The 16,678-nt window shown below is 46.7% G+C and overlaps 1 protein-coding gene across 1 annotated transcript; it reads left to right on the top strand.

Annotated features, from left to right (window-relative positions):
• Positions 1-7,389: 7,389 nt before the first annotated feature.
• On the top strand, positions 7,390-9,728 carry GAS1 (growth arrest specific 1). The gene has a single exon (XM_047700865.1). It carries the CDS (start codon positions 7,390-7,392, stop codon positions 8,431-8,433), a length of 1,044 nt encoding a protein of 347 aa, XP_047556821.1. The 3' UTR covers positions 8,434-9,728.
• The last annotated feature ends 6,950 nt before the right edge of the window (positions 9,729-16,678 follow it).

Raw genomic sequence — 16,678 nt, 5'->3', positions numbered from 1 at the left:
GTCTCAGCTTTCTTACAAGGTCGTCAGATTTCTTAAACGGTGACTGGCTTCTCCAAAGCGAACATTCTAAGAGGTCCAGGTTGAAGCCACAGAGCTTCTTGTGGCCTAGCCTGTAAGCCCCAGAAAGTCAATCACCATCATTATTTTCATTATATTCTACTGGTCGAAGTCACTAAGGTACCCCAAGATTTATGGGGAAGGAAATGAGACTATCTCTTGATCTGAGTAACATGGATATAAAGGGAAAAAGACAATTGATGGAGATCAATTTTGGAGAATACCTACCACAGAAAGATGGGAAACAAATAGGTCTGGGAGTGGGAAGTCAGAAGTGCTCCCCCAATAAGCTGAGTTTACAACACTCGTTGAAAGGTCAAGTGAATTATATGCCTAGAAATCAGAAAAAGACTGGGACTGATAATTTCAAATCAGGAGGTTAATTTAGAATCCAGGCACTGGATGAGATCACCTAAGGAGTGAGTTTAGAGAGAGAAGAAGCCATCAAGGAGTACAGTGGGGGACAGAAGAGTATGAAGCCAAATGAGGAAGCACTCTATAAAGAAGAGCTGATCAGCCATGTCACAGGAGGCTCTGAGGTCAAATAAAATGAGATCGGGGGAAGCAACCATTGGATAGAGCAAGATTTTGGTCACTAGGGACCTTGATGAGAAAAATGGCGTGATAAAACTTGATGATAGTGAATTGAAGAGAGAGTGGGAAAAGCACATAAAAGCAAGTTTTTCAAGGACTTTTCATAAAAATGGGATTCTTAGTGAGTGGGCAGTTGGGGTCTAGGAAGGGTTTGTTTTTGTTTTATTTTGTTTTGCTGTGGCTTTAAGATCAGAGAAAGTATAGAGGCAATTGTAGGTGGCTGGGAATTAATGGCGTGGTAGGGAGGGAGCTGACGCTGCAGAGGGAGATGTAATTGCAAAGTCTTGAGAAGGTGAGAGGTGACAGGACTGAAACAAGTCCGCTGGGAAGGCAGGAGGTGTTGGTCAGTGAAATAATGGCTGAATTAGAAATTCTAAGTTAGATGGAGATTTTCCAGGAGACAATGGATTTAGGGTAAGATTAAGAGTCGGTGGTTGGAAGTGTGGAAGTCAAGGAACTAAGAGGCCAAGATTGCCATGAATGATAACAAGTGGTCAGAAGAAAAGCACGTGCACCAGACACTGAAACTGTGAAGAAGTACCTGTCTGAGAGAAATAAGCCCGAATGTCCAAAGGCACATGTGGTAGCACTGTACTGTGTCAACGGAGCTGAGAGGGAACTACATTTCCTAGAATTCCCTGCAAAACGGTTCCATGTTAGTAGAGGCCACAAGGCAAATTTTGCATCAGATTTGGAAGGAGGAAGTGAAGTAGCAGCCACATTATTTCTATCCTGTGCAAGTAGTTAGAGGGTCCCAAGCACTGTGGCAGCTTTCTCCTTCATCATGGATCTGAAGTGCCCCTTGGTGGTGTGTGCCTGTACCTGGGCTTGAATTTCCTCAGCTCTCTCCAGCCCTCCTGCCTTGCTTCTCCTAGTCCCAGACAAAGTGCACATCAGCTCCACAGTGAAGGATGCCAGCTTTTCCTGTGGGTCACCCCATGTGGCATCAAGGTTGGAAGTGATGAGGGAGACACTAGTTCCAGTCCTTCCCCACTGGCTCCAGTTCTCCTCCTGGGTTTCAGTTTGTCCCCGCATCCCTTCTCAACCACCCATCTGGCTGACCTCAGTGAATTCAGGCTCGACAATGGACATAAAAGGAACAGACTGCACTGCCTTGCGGCCCAGCTCCCACAACTGTGAGTGGCCACCACTCCATAATAAATCCTTCATCTGTCTTACTCCGAGAATTCTCTGGTCAAGCTCTGGCCCATACAGTACCCACTGTACACGATAGACACACTTCTCTCCTCTGCATATGGAGTGGTACTGGTTATTTACCGTCCTTGAGAGGACTGAGGGAAGAGCAACTCAACTCACTTTCTGTCTTCTGTGGTTCCCACGAAAAATCTTGGTTGAAAAGGGCTATAGGTGATGGAAAAGTCAGTAGAGGGCTCTTTTGAGGGGCTAACAGAATGCTAGTCAAGGAAGTTAGTGATGTCCCCAGAGAATAGGGAAGAGAATGGTCTGGAGGCACAAGAGGCCTATGAGTTCCACTTTAGGGTCTGGTGGGCTGTGGACTGTGGAAGAAAACTCAGGCAGGACTTGTATCTGTAAAGTGGAAGCTCTACCTAAGAGGGCCAGCCAGCTGGGCTCTCCCCTCCCCCGCCACACACACCCCAGCTTTATTGACATATAACCGACACATAACATTGTATACATTTAAAGTATACAATGTGACAATTTGATAAACATATTTTGCAATATGTTACCACCATAAGGGAAGTTAACACAACCTTCACCTCATATAATTACCATTTGGTTGCTATTATTATGGTGAGAAGATAAAAGCTTTACTTTTATAGTAACTTTCAAGTATTTAACATGGTATTATTAACTACAGTCACTGCACTGGCCCTTATATCCCCAGAAGTTACTCATCCTATAACTGAGAATTTACCCTCTTTGACCAACGTCTCCCCATTTCCCCAACCCTCAGTTCCTGGCAACCACCATTCTACTGTTCCTATGAATCTGGTTTTTTAAGACTCTTCGTACAAGTGACATCATACAGTATTTGTCTTTCTCTGTCTGACTTACTTCACTTGGCATAATGCCTTCAGAGGCTATCTATGTTGACACAAATGGCAAGATCCCCTTCTATTTGTAGCTGCGTAATATTCCGTTATACACATATGCACACATATGTGCACATATGTGTGCATATGTGTATAACGGAATATTACGCAGCTACAAAAACAAGTATACATATATATGTACATATACATATACATATGTACATATACATAAACATATATATGTACATATATGTGTGTGTATATATATAAAACCCTCAGAGATAGAGATAGATAGATCGAATTTATATATATATATACATATATGTATATATATGATATATATATGAGATATATATATATGTGATTATATATATGTGTATACACACACACACACACACACATATATATAATCACATTTTCTTTATCCATCTTTTGTCCAACGATGGCTACTTAGGCCCTTTCGTACCTTGGCTGTTGTGAATAATCCTGCAATGGACAAGGGGTGCAGGTATCTCTTTGAGATACTGATTTTATTTATTTTGGATATATGCCCAGAAGTAAGATTGCTGCATCATAGGGTAATTCTACTTTTAATTTTCTGAGGAACCTCCGTACAGTTTTCCACATTGGTTGCACCCATTTATATTCCCATCATCAGTGCACTAGGGCTCCCTTTTGTCCACATCTTTGCCAGCATGTGTTACCTCTTGTTTTTTTTGATGACAGCCATCCTAACCCGAGTGAGGTAAGATTTCATTGTGGTTTTAATTTGCTTTTCCCTGATCATGAGTGATGTTGACTGCCTTTTCTTTTTTTTTTCCTTTTTTTTAAGGTTTTTTTAATTTATTTGACACAGAGAGAGAGAGATCACAAGTAGGCAGAGAGGCAGGCAGAGGGGGGGGGAGGCAGGCTCCCTGCCGAGCAGAGAGCCCGATGCGGGACTCGATCCCAGGACCCTGAGATCAGGACCTGAGCCAAAGTCAGGGGTTAACCCTCTGAGCCACCCAGGTGCCCTGTTGACTGCCTTTTCATGTATTTGTTGGCCCTTTGTATATCTTCTTTGGAAAAATGTCTGTTCTAATCATCTGTCATTTACATGTATATTTTTTCATATACATGAAATTTGCAAATATTTTCTTCAATTCCATGGTTTTCAGCTGGGTTTTAGTTAGAGCAAGAAGGTGAAGGTCCAGCTCAGAAAGCAGGTTGAGGATACCGGAGATTTTGCTGAGGACAGATTGAGAGCTCCACTGGAAGTGGGATATTTTCATGTGGGGGGTTGCTCATGATGAGAATTATGTCAGTTCAAGAGATGTACAGGGTAATATGGGGATTAGTGATGGGTGATGAGGGATCATTTGGAAACCTGTTGGCTATGACTGAAAACCTTGATGTTAGACACAGTGGTACTCACGGTCTTGGGGCTTCTGGGAGAGGAGGTTCATTCATTCTCCCAGCTCATCTGAATCTTCTTCTCAGCCTTGGTCTATCAGGCAGCTGGTTGCTCCACACATCTACTAGGGTGTCCCCAGAGCATGCAAAATTCTTGGGACTTCTTTAAATCCCACTGAGAGCTGAATTAGGACCAGGATGGGCAAATTTTGCAAACAACAACAAGCATGTGGACCTCTAGAATGTTGGTTTTTAAAGTTTTATCCCCAGACAAGCAGCAGCAGCAGCATCTCCTAAGAACTTGTTAGAAATGCAGATTCTCAGGCCCCATAAGCCCTACTGGATCAGGAACTCCAGGACCAGGCTCAGCCTGGTGGGTTTTAACAAGGACAACCACAAGCCTCATGTTTACTAAGACCTGAGACCCCCGTTTAAAGGGACTCAACAAACACTAGCTTAAATATGTAGCCATTGACCTTGTCCTTATAAGCCAAAATCACAGAGCATTAAAGATGAAAAGACTTGATTTCAAGTGTCTAATCTGGCCTTGAACCTTATACAGTGAAAGATCCCAGTCTCTGAGAAGGAGTGTGACTTGTCCAAGCCCTCCTGGCAGGACAGAGCCAGCCAACTCCAAGTAACAGCATACTCAGAGCCTGGGAAATGGTTGTCTTGATCCGCCACACAGTTGCAGACTTTCTATTTAAAAACAAATACAAAAAAAAACAAACCCAAACCAACCAAACACACACACACACACACACACACACACTCGGGCAAAAAACCCTCAGAGATAGAAGATAGATCGATAGGGGCGCCTGGGTGGCTCAGTGGGTTAGGCCGCTGCCTTCGGCTCAGGTCATGATCTCAGGGTCCTGGGATCGAGTCCTGCATCGGGCTCTCTGCTCAGCAGGGAGCCTGCTCCCTCCTCTCTCTCCGCCTGCCTCTCTCTCTACTTGTGATCTCTCTCTGTCAAATAAATAAATAAAATTAAAAAAAAAGAAGATAGATCGATAAATCAATAATAGATATTGTGTTTTCTGTCCTCTAGTCTGAACAACATGGTCTGCCTTACGCCAAACCACTGCTTTTAAAGTTGTTGTTTTTTTTTTTTTTTAATTTTTTTTTATTTTGGGGGTTGCAGAGGCGCAGGTTCCTAAGACTGTTCCTAAGACAGTCCCTGAAGAATGCATCAGTCTTCCCAGGAACCGGAGACTTTTTGGCGGCCTGATTCAATCTTCCTACGCTGAAGTTCTGTTCTGACTTTTGCCATTTCTAATTCCCTGCGCCTCCGGGGAGAGGCGGACAGCCGAACTCTGCGCGCACCGAAGCCCCGGCTCCTTCTGTTTCTGGAAAGGAGATTTAGCCTTAATTTTTGTGACAGATGGAGTTGATAGTCTCTCCACGGAAAGGGGAGGAAAAAAGCGCCAGTTTTTGACAGGCCACAGAAGCCCGGTGCCTCTGGTGGTCAAAGGCTGCGTTGCGCCACAGTTAAGGTAGTTTGCAAACTTCCGCGCCTGGATGGCTTGGGCGGCTCTAACCCGGGCCGCTTCCCTTAACCGAAGGAGGGATGGAAGCACACACACTTTAATAGAAACCTTGGTGCGTGCCAATTTATCCCCTTCCTTTATGTTCTGACTGCGGCCATATGGTGCTGCTCAACATTCCTAAAGATTTTTAATACTATAATTATTTTTTCATCGCCGTCCGAGTTAGAGACTTATATTCCAAAGAAATTGATCTGGTTGATTTGGATTTCTGTCTTGCAGTTGACAATGACGCCCGGCGCAAGAGCCATACCTGCCTGAGCGGCCAAGTGGGACCATGTGTTGGGATGGGGGCGTTGTAAATATCTCATCTACGTCCCCTAACTGAAGTGTGTGCCTCTTTCTTGTGTGCGTTTGGGCTTTGTTTTGTTTTTCATAAGCTTTAAAGCTCAACATTAAATACTCTGATCCCCCCAACACACACACACACACACACACACACACACACACACAGCCCCCAACCGTGATCAGGTCCCAAACATGGAAACTAGAAAAAACAAACTGAATTCTGAACGCAATCGAAGGCGCAGATGGGAGTCAAGGAGAAGTAATAAAACTATTAAAAAAAAAAAAAAAAAGGAGAGGAAAAAAGAACCCAGCAAAAAGGCCTGTGGCCGAGCCGGATGCAAACAGCTGCTCCTGAGCCCTGCCCGCTGGTTCTGAGCGCGAGCCGGGCTCCATATCCGAGCCTCCTTAAGAGTAGGAGGAGCTCCCAGGCCTCTGTCAGGCTCCTTAAGCCGTTCCTTTCAAGCCCTGAATGCCTGAATGTGAGCTGCCCACCACCCTCCCCGCCCTCCCCCACTCCGCAACCCCACTCCACTCCAGCGGCTCGTAAAAAAAAAAAAAAGTTTCAACAACAACAGGCAGGACCAATAGCATCTCGAAAAGCCGGGAAAGGGGGCCGAGCAAAGGGCGAAAGAGAGTGGAGAAAGGAGAAAGCGGGCAGGCTCGGAGCGCGCGGGGCCGGGGCTCGGCGAGCTGGAGGAGCGTTGCTAATGTTTTTGTTTGTTTGCTTTTCCATGCATGCATAATGAGGGGGCACCGCGGCACCACGCGGGGGCTCCCGGCCCACTTTTGTATTTAAAGCCTCGCAATCAGCGAGTCCGCAGCCGGGCTCAGCGGATCCGCTCCCCGGGCCCCTTGTCACCCGAGAAGCCGCCGCCGAGGGAAGCCCGGGAGTCGCTCCCCGGCCGCGCCGAGTTTCTTGTTCTCCCCGCGCCGCCCGGAAAGGGCTCCACGGAGCTCAGCGAGGCCGGGGTCGCCGCGGGCGGAGGGGGAGGGGACGCGGGCGTCCGGGCCCCGGGAAGGCGGGCAGCGCTCCGACTCAAGCCAGGAAGCCGCGCGATGCGAGAGCCCGCGGCGGCGGCGTTGGCGGCGGCGGCGCGGCGCTGAGCCCGGGAGGAAGGAGCCGCCGCGGCCGCACAACGGATCTGCAGGCGCGGAGCAAAATGCACCCGCGGCGCCGCGCGGTCCTGCAGCCCCGCCGCGGCCCCGCGACCCGCAGCCCCCCGGGGCGGCAGTGAGCGCCTCCCGCCACAGCCGGGGCCGACCGGAGGGGCTCTCTGCGGCTGTGCATTTTTGGGAAGCCACCGCAGCCCGAGCGAGCGGGCAGCCAGACCTTCTGCAAGCAGCGCGGCACCAGTGAGCGGCGCGCATGGATTTATGAAAACACTCATGCAAGAAGTTGGCAGGACTGGGGCAAACTTTTCCACCGGCTCCGCGTCCACAGCTGCCCGCGCCTCGTCTCCTTTCCCCTCCTCGCCCGGCGGCCGCCGCTGCCCGCGATGGTGGCAGGGCTGCTGGGCGGCGGCGGCGGGGTCCGCGCGGGGACCGTGCCGGGCGTCTGGCTGTGCCTGATGGCGCTGCTGCAGCTGCTGAGCTCTGCGCCGCGGGGCTCGGGGCTGGCGCACGGCCGCCGCCTCATCTGCTGGCAGGCGCTGCTGCAGTGCCAGGGGGAGCCGGAGTGCAGCTACGCCTACAACCAGTACGCCGAGGCGTGCGCGCCGGTGCTGGCGCAGCGCGGCGGAGGCGACACGCCGGGGACCGCCGCCGCCGCCGCCTTCCCGGCCTCGGCCGCCTCGTTCTCGTCGCGCTGGCGCTGCCCGAGCCACTGCATCTCGGCGCTCATTCAGCTCAACCACACGCGCCGCGGGCCCGCCCTGGAGGACTGTGACTGCGCGCAGGACGAGAACTGCAAGTCCACCAAGCGCGCCATTGAGCCGTGCCTGCCCCGGACGAGCAGCGGCGGCTCGGGCGGCCCGGGCGCGGGCGGGGTCATGGGCTGCACCGAGGCCCGGCGGCGCTGCGATCGCGACAGCCGCTGCAACCTGGCCCTCAGCCGCTACCTGACCTACTGCGGCAAGCTCTTCAACGGGCTGCGCTGCACTGACGAGTGCCGCACGGTCATCGAGGACATGCTGGCCGTGCCTAAGGCGGCGCTGCTCAACGACTGCGTGTGCGACGGCCTGGAGCGGCCCATCTGCGAGTCGGTCAAGGAAAACATGGCCCGCCTGTGCTTCGGGGCCGAGCTGGGCAACGGCCCAGGCAGCAGCGGCTCGGACGGGGGCCTGGACGACTACTACGACGAGGACTACGACGACGAGCAGCGCGGCGGGGGCGCGGGCGGCGAGCAGCTGCTGGACGACGACGACGGCGTCCCGCACCCGCCGCGCCCGGGCGGCGGCGCTGCAGCGGCAGGCGGCCGCGGGGACCTGCCTTACGGGCCCGGGCGCAGGAGCAGCGGCGGCGGCCGCTTGGCGCCCGGAGGCTCCTGGACCCCGCTGGCCTCCATCTTGCTGCTGCTGCTGCTGCTCCCGCTGCTCTTTTAGCCCTCGCGCCTCCCGCCGTAGGCTGCGGGAGGACCCGCGCCGAAGCACCTGTGGCTGGGGGACAGTGGGGATGGTTGGGATACTTTCTAAAACGTGTTCCGAGTAGACTCTGCCTAGCGGGTCTCCCCTTCACGACTCTTGGCACTTCCCCGTGTCCTCTCCCGAACATGACTTCTTGGACATCCTCCCCTGCCCCCATTCCAGGCTCCAGAAACTCAGCTCGTCTGCCCTGCAGAAACTGGCCTAGCTAGAGTTTAGGATGCCCGGGATGAAATGGGCGGGGGTACGGAACCATAGCCTCGGACTCGGAAGAGAGGATACCGACCTGTGGGATCCTAACAGTTTCAAGGGAGTAGGCTTGGAGCAGGAGTATGAGAGGGGATTTACATTTGCAAAAGTGGCTGTTTATTAGCATTTTTGCTGTGCATGGGGAGGGGTAGGGGGGGCGGCGTGGGGGGAGGGCAGTACCGGTGTCGACTTTTATTGTGGCCAGTGAGGACATTGCAATCGTGAGTAAACAGAAACGTCCCACTTACCGATTCTTGTGTTTACTCTTGGTCAGCGCTCAGAATTCTCCGTTTGGGCGGGGGAGGAGGCATGGGAAGGGGTTAATATGCCTCACTTAGTTTTGGATAACTTTGAGCCCTTGACCTTAATTTCATTGCCACCACTCTGATCTCTTAGCCCATTTCTTAGGATTAAGGGTCAAAAAATGCTGATCTAAAGAGTTGCTAGTGGTGTTGAACAATGCAACTTTTTATGTAAAAGAGCTCTGTACTGCCATCTATGAAAGCCTCTTTATGATGTTTGTCTTGTCATTTTTGTTCTTTAGATCAAGAAATTGTATGTACAGATATGCGGAGAAAATATATCGCCTCTGCTTTTATCAGGGTGCTAAACCCTGGTACTTCTATATAAAGTGTATTAAAACTGGGATTTGTTACCAGTTGCTGTACTTTGTGTATAGAATTTTTATAAAGTGTATGCTTCAGAAATAATTTATTTTTAAAAAGAAATTAAAATTTTAAATCTGCAACCACGTTACACTTTTCCTCCCTGAAATGTATAGAATCTGTTTGTCACCAGGGGATCCAAACCCACAGTCCATTGTGAAGTGTGCTCTATCTAGAACAGTCTTAAAATGTACAGTGTATTTTATAGATTTGAAGTTAACATTGTTATTTTCAAGAGAATTTATGGACATTGTAGAAATGTATAAATGCATTTCCAAACTGCCTTAAACATTGTATTTTTATAGACATCCTTTAAAAAAAAAAGTCTTATGTTTTAAGTAACTATGGCTTTGTGTATTTTTTTGTTATTTGTTTTATTAAAATGTGTACATCAGTAAAGAGTTTTTAAATAATGAATATGGTGTAGTTACTTTCCAGAGTTACATTGTGGTTTACCCAATAATGGGTAAGGAGGGGCATGGAGGGGCCACTGGGAATCTATCAACCATCAACTGAAATTAAAATACAGTACAAGACAAGAAACGAGGGCTATTATTTCTGCCTCTAATTTAATGAACCATTAGACATGTGTAAATGAAGCAGCTAAAAAGACATAACCCTCTGGCCTGCACTGGTTTTTACGTTTGTGGAGAGAACTCACAAAATTTGTGTCTTCTTACATAATTGGGGATAACCCAGAGGTCTCTCTCCCCTCCCCACCTTTTCCAAGGGGATCCCCCAAGCCCCTCCTCCAGAAGTGTCCTGTCTGGCTTATAGACATTCTCCTACAATCAAACATGCCAATAACATCTGTTACCAATAGATCTTGGGAAACCTGGCACACCGCTTCAAAGTCATTTTCACACTTCGGGTGAAAAAGTACAAAATTTTGTTACAAAACATTCAGGCGGGCAAAAGTAAACACACTGGGGAGAGGAACAATCACCAGAACTTGTAATATTGTTGTGAGGAGTTGTTTAGCAGTGGGCTGAAGGCTGGGTTCCTGCCAGAGCTACTGATCTACACTCAAACGCCCTTAGATAAATAATTACACTCTTAAGCTGTGTCGAGTGCTGATACACTTGACCTTGTAAATAGAAATGTTTGCAGTAGGAATAAACTCCGGCATTGGAAAATCTTTTAAACATTAACACAAAAGAGAGCGCTCTGTCCTCTGGGGATTTGAGTCTGAACCTCGCCAAGCTAGGCACTTGCAAGAGGGAAAAAAAGTTTATTTATCTTCTATTCCTGGTGTTTATTTAAAGCTTTTCATTTTAAACGCGGTGATTGGAAAGCGAGTCAGGAGTTTAAAAGTCACCACAAATAAACTTTGTCTGAGGGGTCGACAGATTAGCAAGATCTCGTGTCTCTTTATATGATATTAACATGTACTGAGAAAACATAACCACATTTCTCTGCTGCCTGAAGTAATTAACAAAGCCATGCCCCCTTCCAACTTCCTCCCCCCACCACTCCCACCCCCGACTTTTCAGGTTTCTTTTGCCTCTAACTCGCTCTTTTCCCGGCTTTTATGCAGGGCTTCGAGGCACTTCTTGTTGGATCGAAAACCAAGACTGGTATACGGGTAGCATCAGAAAGTCTGAGACAGTTGTAGTGTCATTCGAGGCTAGGAGGGTGGTGTGTGGCTTCAGTCCGCAGTCACCTGAATGGTTGAGTAAACATATTGTTAAAACAAAGCTGAAAGCGTTGTTTCTTTGGGAAGTGAACAAAGAGTATTCCAAGAGACTTGTAAATGAAATCAGCGCTCTTTACAAACCTCCCGTTAGCAATGCTCCTGCGTTTGTCCTTAAATATATTTAAATCATCTCCATCTCCTGTTATTTTAACACATTCTTGACTAAAAGTGAAGTCATTGTCCCAGTAAAAGGCCCAGTTTTCCCCAGTAAGAAGTAAAAGGCATTAGCACTAGAAAAGGCCTGATAATTAACTGGTACAATAAACTCACGACTTGATTTTACAGGGTTCTGTCAAAAGCATCTGCCTGGGATAAATCAACACAGCTCGCTGTTGGGGAGAGAGGACATGAGGCTTTATGCTTTCTTCCTTGAAGAAAGTGAACATTGATCGGTGGCTCATTTTAATTTAAACAGTTCTAAACCGGAGCCCAGGAGCCCCCTGGTCCCTCTACAGACCTAGAGGATGCCAGAACAGGTTGCTGAGTTGTTGGAACCTTCGGTTATGGGATGGTAGGTTACCATCTGCTCCTAGGCAGAAAGAATTTTTACAGATGTTGACATCTGTAATATCTCACGCTCTCTGGGGAACCTTTTGGAATTTTGGACATTTGAGACAGCCAGATGTCTTACGGAGAATGCCTGGAAGTACCATTACTGAGAGAAAGGGCATCTCTGGCTTTTCCCGGGGATTCTCGAAAAGGGCCATGCTTCTCAGAAGGCTTCCAGGGTGCAAGGAACTCCTTTAGGATGTCGTGAAAAATCATGTGGCCTTGAGGCTGGTCCCATTTCCCCCATTAGCAGGTTTGCATTCTCAGTGACAGTTTATTTGTCTTTGGAAGCACTTCAGTGACAAATGTTTAAGGGAGTGTGGGACAATGGTGGAGAACAAGGAGGCAGTTCATTGAACTGACAGTGACCATACAGTAAATAGAAGGAGGTTCAGGCTTCACTGCTCACCCAAGCACACAGCAACGCTTTTGTTTATGACCACAATGGACATAACATAAGGTCTCTGTTTATTTTTAACAATATATAGCAATGTACGCCAGCCATACACATATGTGAGGGGGGAAAATGGCTACAGGGAACTAAATTCTGCTACTAAGTAGCAGGACATCCATGTGCTTAGGCAGGCCCCCCACAAACATCCGTAAGTGAGGGTTCTGGTGCCAACTGCCACAGACTTAAGGGACCATCACGCTCTGACTCATCTGGGGTGCACTGCAGCTCTCCCAGTGGGATCCCCCCCGCCCCGCCATGGGTGAAGACACAACTCAGAACCAGTCGCATCTCTCTCAAAGAGTCAAGAGAAACCACACGGAGTGGGGTGCCCTTCTTCCTCACTTCTGCACTCAAACCCCCACTCCATCCCAGCAGCACCATGTCCTATAGAATAAAAAGAGAGAATTGCTTGGAGAAGTTCCACAGACATCAAACTGTATACTAAAATCCTTTCTACTTTCAAACTCTGGTTTTGAATCATCAGCTTACTGGGTTCAACTGTGCAAGTTCTCATATAACCCCGCGTATCTCTTTTCAAACCGGTAAAAAAAAAAAAAAGTGCATGTTATTGACACTGAAGGAGCTTCTGAAACGATGTCAGTTGACCCCATTTCTCCCAGCTCCCTGAAGTTAGGCTGGTTGGGAGGCAGCCTGTTGCAAATGTCTTCCAAGCCTGAGCGCAGTTCTGGGAGGGCTGGGTTTCCAGTGGCTCTGGCAGCCTTGTGAGTTAAGTAAAGTTGGACGATACTGTATTCTCTTTGAGGGATTGTCTCTGCTGGACAGTTGAAAAGGTTCACCCTTGACGATCTGAAGGACATAAGTAATGTGCTATTAGCAGAAATACCTTCTAATGCATCCATTTAATCAATTTCTTAAATAACAGAATGATCTACTACAAAATAGTGGACTGTATACACTATATTTTGGCACAAAGATGGTCATTCTCCCACTAGTAACCAGGGGCTCTAAATAAATGATTTCAACAATGTTTTATTAAAGGCCGACAAGAGCCCTCGAGCTGCATTAATCGGGGAGAAGTCGAGTGGCACTTTTGTCATGGAAATGTTAAGCACATAATAGCACTGCCAGACAATGTGCAGCCACTTCATTCTTCCAGCCATGCTGACACGTCTTAAAGAGGAACTGCAGGGAAGGATGTGGGAAAGATTTGCTTTCTGAGGAAGCTTTCAGCTAATATTTCGGAGGGCTACCTCCAAACCCGGCATAATATGCGTGCAAAGGAAGCCAGAGGGGCGGCTGAGATCCTCAAACGGCTTCCTTCCCTTATTTCGGGGGCGTGGGTTCCATAGAAAAATCAAATGCCTGCATTTTTTGGACATGGCATTTGTCAAAATGATATGTTGATGATTTTTGTCGAGCTACGTATGAGTCCACTTTTACAAAGAGGATCAAAGACTCCGGTGACTCTCAGTCGTATTAAGATACTGAATCGGTGCTTTGGTTGAATCTTCCTTAAGCAAAGAGTTCATGGTCAGGTCTGCAAACAGGTGAATGAGGTGATGTCATCAAGGACATCTTTAATCTGTACCCAAAAATAGAACATTATCGGTGTCCAGACTTTATAGACACCCTTATGTTCTCTGGGTATCTATATATATCTTTACACGTTTTATTTCTATACTTGTTTTTTTTTTAAGTTCTATAGGGTATCTGTGGGTTCTTGGGTACCAGAAGTGAATACTATTTCATGACCAAATCATATTGTATATTTTATCACTGATCAGATGTTGTTAAGCACCAGAATAAAACCTTTCAGTGAGATTTTTGAGGACTTTCTCATAGATATGTCTTTTATGAAAATGCCAGTCATCCGACCTTCAGTTTAAACTTGTGAAACTCGTACCTGCCGGGCAATGGCACTTATTAGGAGCTCCATAGCAAACATTGCAAGATTTGATGACTAGAACTAATGTCTATAATCCTGAACAGGTGAGGGGAGGGAGGCAGGAACAGAAAGAGGTCACTGTGGCTCCAAGGGCATGTACTGATGGTCTACTCCGTGTGGTGGTACCCGTGTAAATATGGCGCAGTCTTGTCCCTGGACCAGCGGCAGTCAGGATGGGGAGACAGACACACACAGACTTTAAGCGGTGGTGAGCACAGAGGATGATGATAGAATGACTTAGCTCAACACTCGGTTTAAGGAAAGTTTCTTGGGGAAGGTGACACGGAAGCTAAGTCTGAAGGCAGGATTGGAAGGTAGCAAGGAGAAGGGCGGGCAAACGTTTCCACCCAAGGAACCGCGTAGAGGAATGGAAGCGCACAGTGTGTGTGCTTGTCCACGTGCTGACTATCTGTGAACATCAAAGCGTAAAACAGGAAGTAGCAAGAATGAGGCTTGGAAGAGGGGTTAATACCAGGTCACAGAAGCCATGAATGACGTGCTAAGCAATGACTTTACTATGTGCAGTGGACATGATGGGAAGCCTCTGGGAATTCCCAGCTGACACCTGCAGAATTTCATGTTCCTGAGCAGGGTACACAACGGTTTTAAATGAAGACCAGGGGTGGCTTGGATGGCTCAGTGGGTTAAGCATCTGCCTTCTGTTCAGGTCATGATCCCAGAGTCCTGGAGCCCCATGTCATGCTCCCCCCAGCTGAATAGGGAGTCTTCTTTTCTGTCTCCTTTTGCCCCTCCTCCTTCTCATGTTCTCTCTCTCTCTCTGGTTCACTCTCTCTCTCTCTCAAATAAATAAATGGAAGACCACAGACTAGGAGAACAGTTTGGGAGTAACTGCCAGGTTCAGTGAACAGAGACAGCAAGGGGAGGGAGATGGCAGATTCAAGACACCGTGATTGGTCAAATATCGAGTGTTGGAGGGGGCAACGTGACAGCTGCGTTTCTGGCTCAGAGCTCAGAAAATTGGTGGATGATGTCATCTTTGGTCATAGAGTAAGAAAGTTTGGAGGGCAAGTCATATTTGAGGACATACGGAATATCCAATTGGCCATATGCTACAGGAATGAACTGCAGGTCTGAAGCTTGGGGCAGAAGTCAGACTTGCTGGATGATCACGGTTAAAACTCAGGAGTGACACACCCAAGGAAAGTCCACAGATAAAGAAGTACAGTGGGGACAGAAGCGGGTGCCCAGAAAAAGAATTCCAGAAGAGGCTAGAGGAGATCAGAGATGTCTGAGGAGGAGTGGGAGCAAGGAATAACAACATTTCTTTGGACCCTTAAACATTAAAATGCTTAAGAAACCAATACTATGAATAAGTCTTAAAAAGCGGGATGAATTAACTGGATTTCTAATATAAGTGACCAAAACAACCTTCATTATAGCCATAATAGTAATCAAAATCATAATCAGAGCTATCATAATCAGAACTATCTCCAGGAAAATAAAAATTGCCCAAATTATGCCACTGCATTACAATAATAGTAATAATGACAGTCAACATCAATACATTATTATGCGCCATGCACAGTGTTGAGCACATAATATGGACTAAATCATTTCATCATTACAACATCTTTGTGTTACTTATATTATTATTTCCATATTACAGAGGAAGGAACTGATGTTTTAATAACTTGACTGTGGCTAGTCAACGAATTAGGTTGATGCACATACATTCTATACATTTGTGTCAATAGATTGCAATCATAGCTTTTATGCCATACTGATTCTCAAAATATAAAAAGCCTCAATAGTCCAATAGTTCAATATTTTTGAAATAATGCACCAAATTCAAATGATTTTACCTAACCATCTATCTAATGCCAAAATGTTAGCAGCGGTGATATTGCAGATAATTAGTATTTTCTTCCCTGTATTTTTAAGTTTCCCAAATTTTATCAGTGAATATGTATTATCCTACTTTCATAATTAAAATGTTTTAAAACAATAATATGCAGAATCATAAGGAGGAAATAAGAACATATAGGTTCAGCATTTGTGATCACTGATTCGTATCTTCCTTTTTCTCATTTGCTCAGTATACCTCAAATTCTTATGAAGAAAAAGTGACGTTTTGGAATCCTAAAATAATTCAAACTATAAAATCGTTCTATTTGTAAAAGTACATGGCAGATGAAAATCATAGGAACATAAAAATATTAGAGCAAGAAGAGTCTGAAGAGATCTTCCCTTCGTCCATTCATTCAATTAATGTTTATTGAGCACTTACACTGAGCCAAGGGACAGGCATGGCCTTGGAACTACAGCAGGGACCCAAAAAGCAAAGCTTCCTGCCTGCAGGGAGTGTGGTCCATGTTAGGAAACTGCTTGCTGAATATTGTTTCTTTGTGTGTTTTAACAAAACCATCCTTCCTCTATGAAACAATGAGCATACCTTCTTTCCTTATAATCACTCATGAAGTGTTTGTGTCTTAACCTTTCCTAAAACGAGTTCTTGCCTCACAGATATATATGGGGAAAATATATACTTTCCTGTATATGGCTGATCATGCCAGTTTTTATGTGTTTTACAGATGGAACAATTAAATTCTGTAATTTTGCCATTTGTTGGATAGTTGTCTTCTAGTGAAGTTCAGAATGAAGAGGTAAGTCAAAAATTGTATGGCACTTTCAGGAGACAGAATAAACCCTAATTTTTGACATGTGCC

This window comes from Lutra lutra, chromosome 13, assembly GCF_902655055.1.
Source record: "Lutra lutra chromosome 13, mLutLut1.2, whole genome shotgun sequence".
Lineage (NCBI taxonomy): Eukaryota > Metazoa > Chordata > Mammalia > Carnivora > Mustelidae > Lutra > Lutra lutra.
This window is presented reverse-complemented; position numbering and strand designations above follow the sequence as displayed.

What these genes read in the sequence shown, in the direction of transcription:
- GAS1 (XM_047700865.1), top strand. Translation starts at nt 7,390, where the DNA reads ATGGTGGCAGGGCTGCTGGGCGGCGGCGGCGGGGTCCGCGCGGGGACC.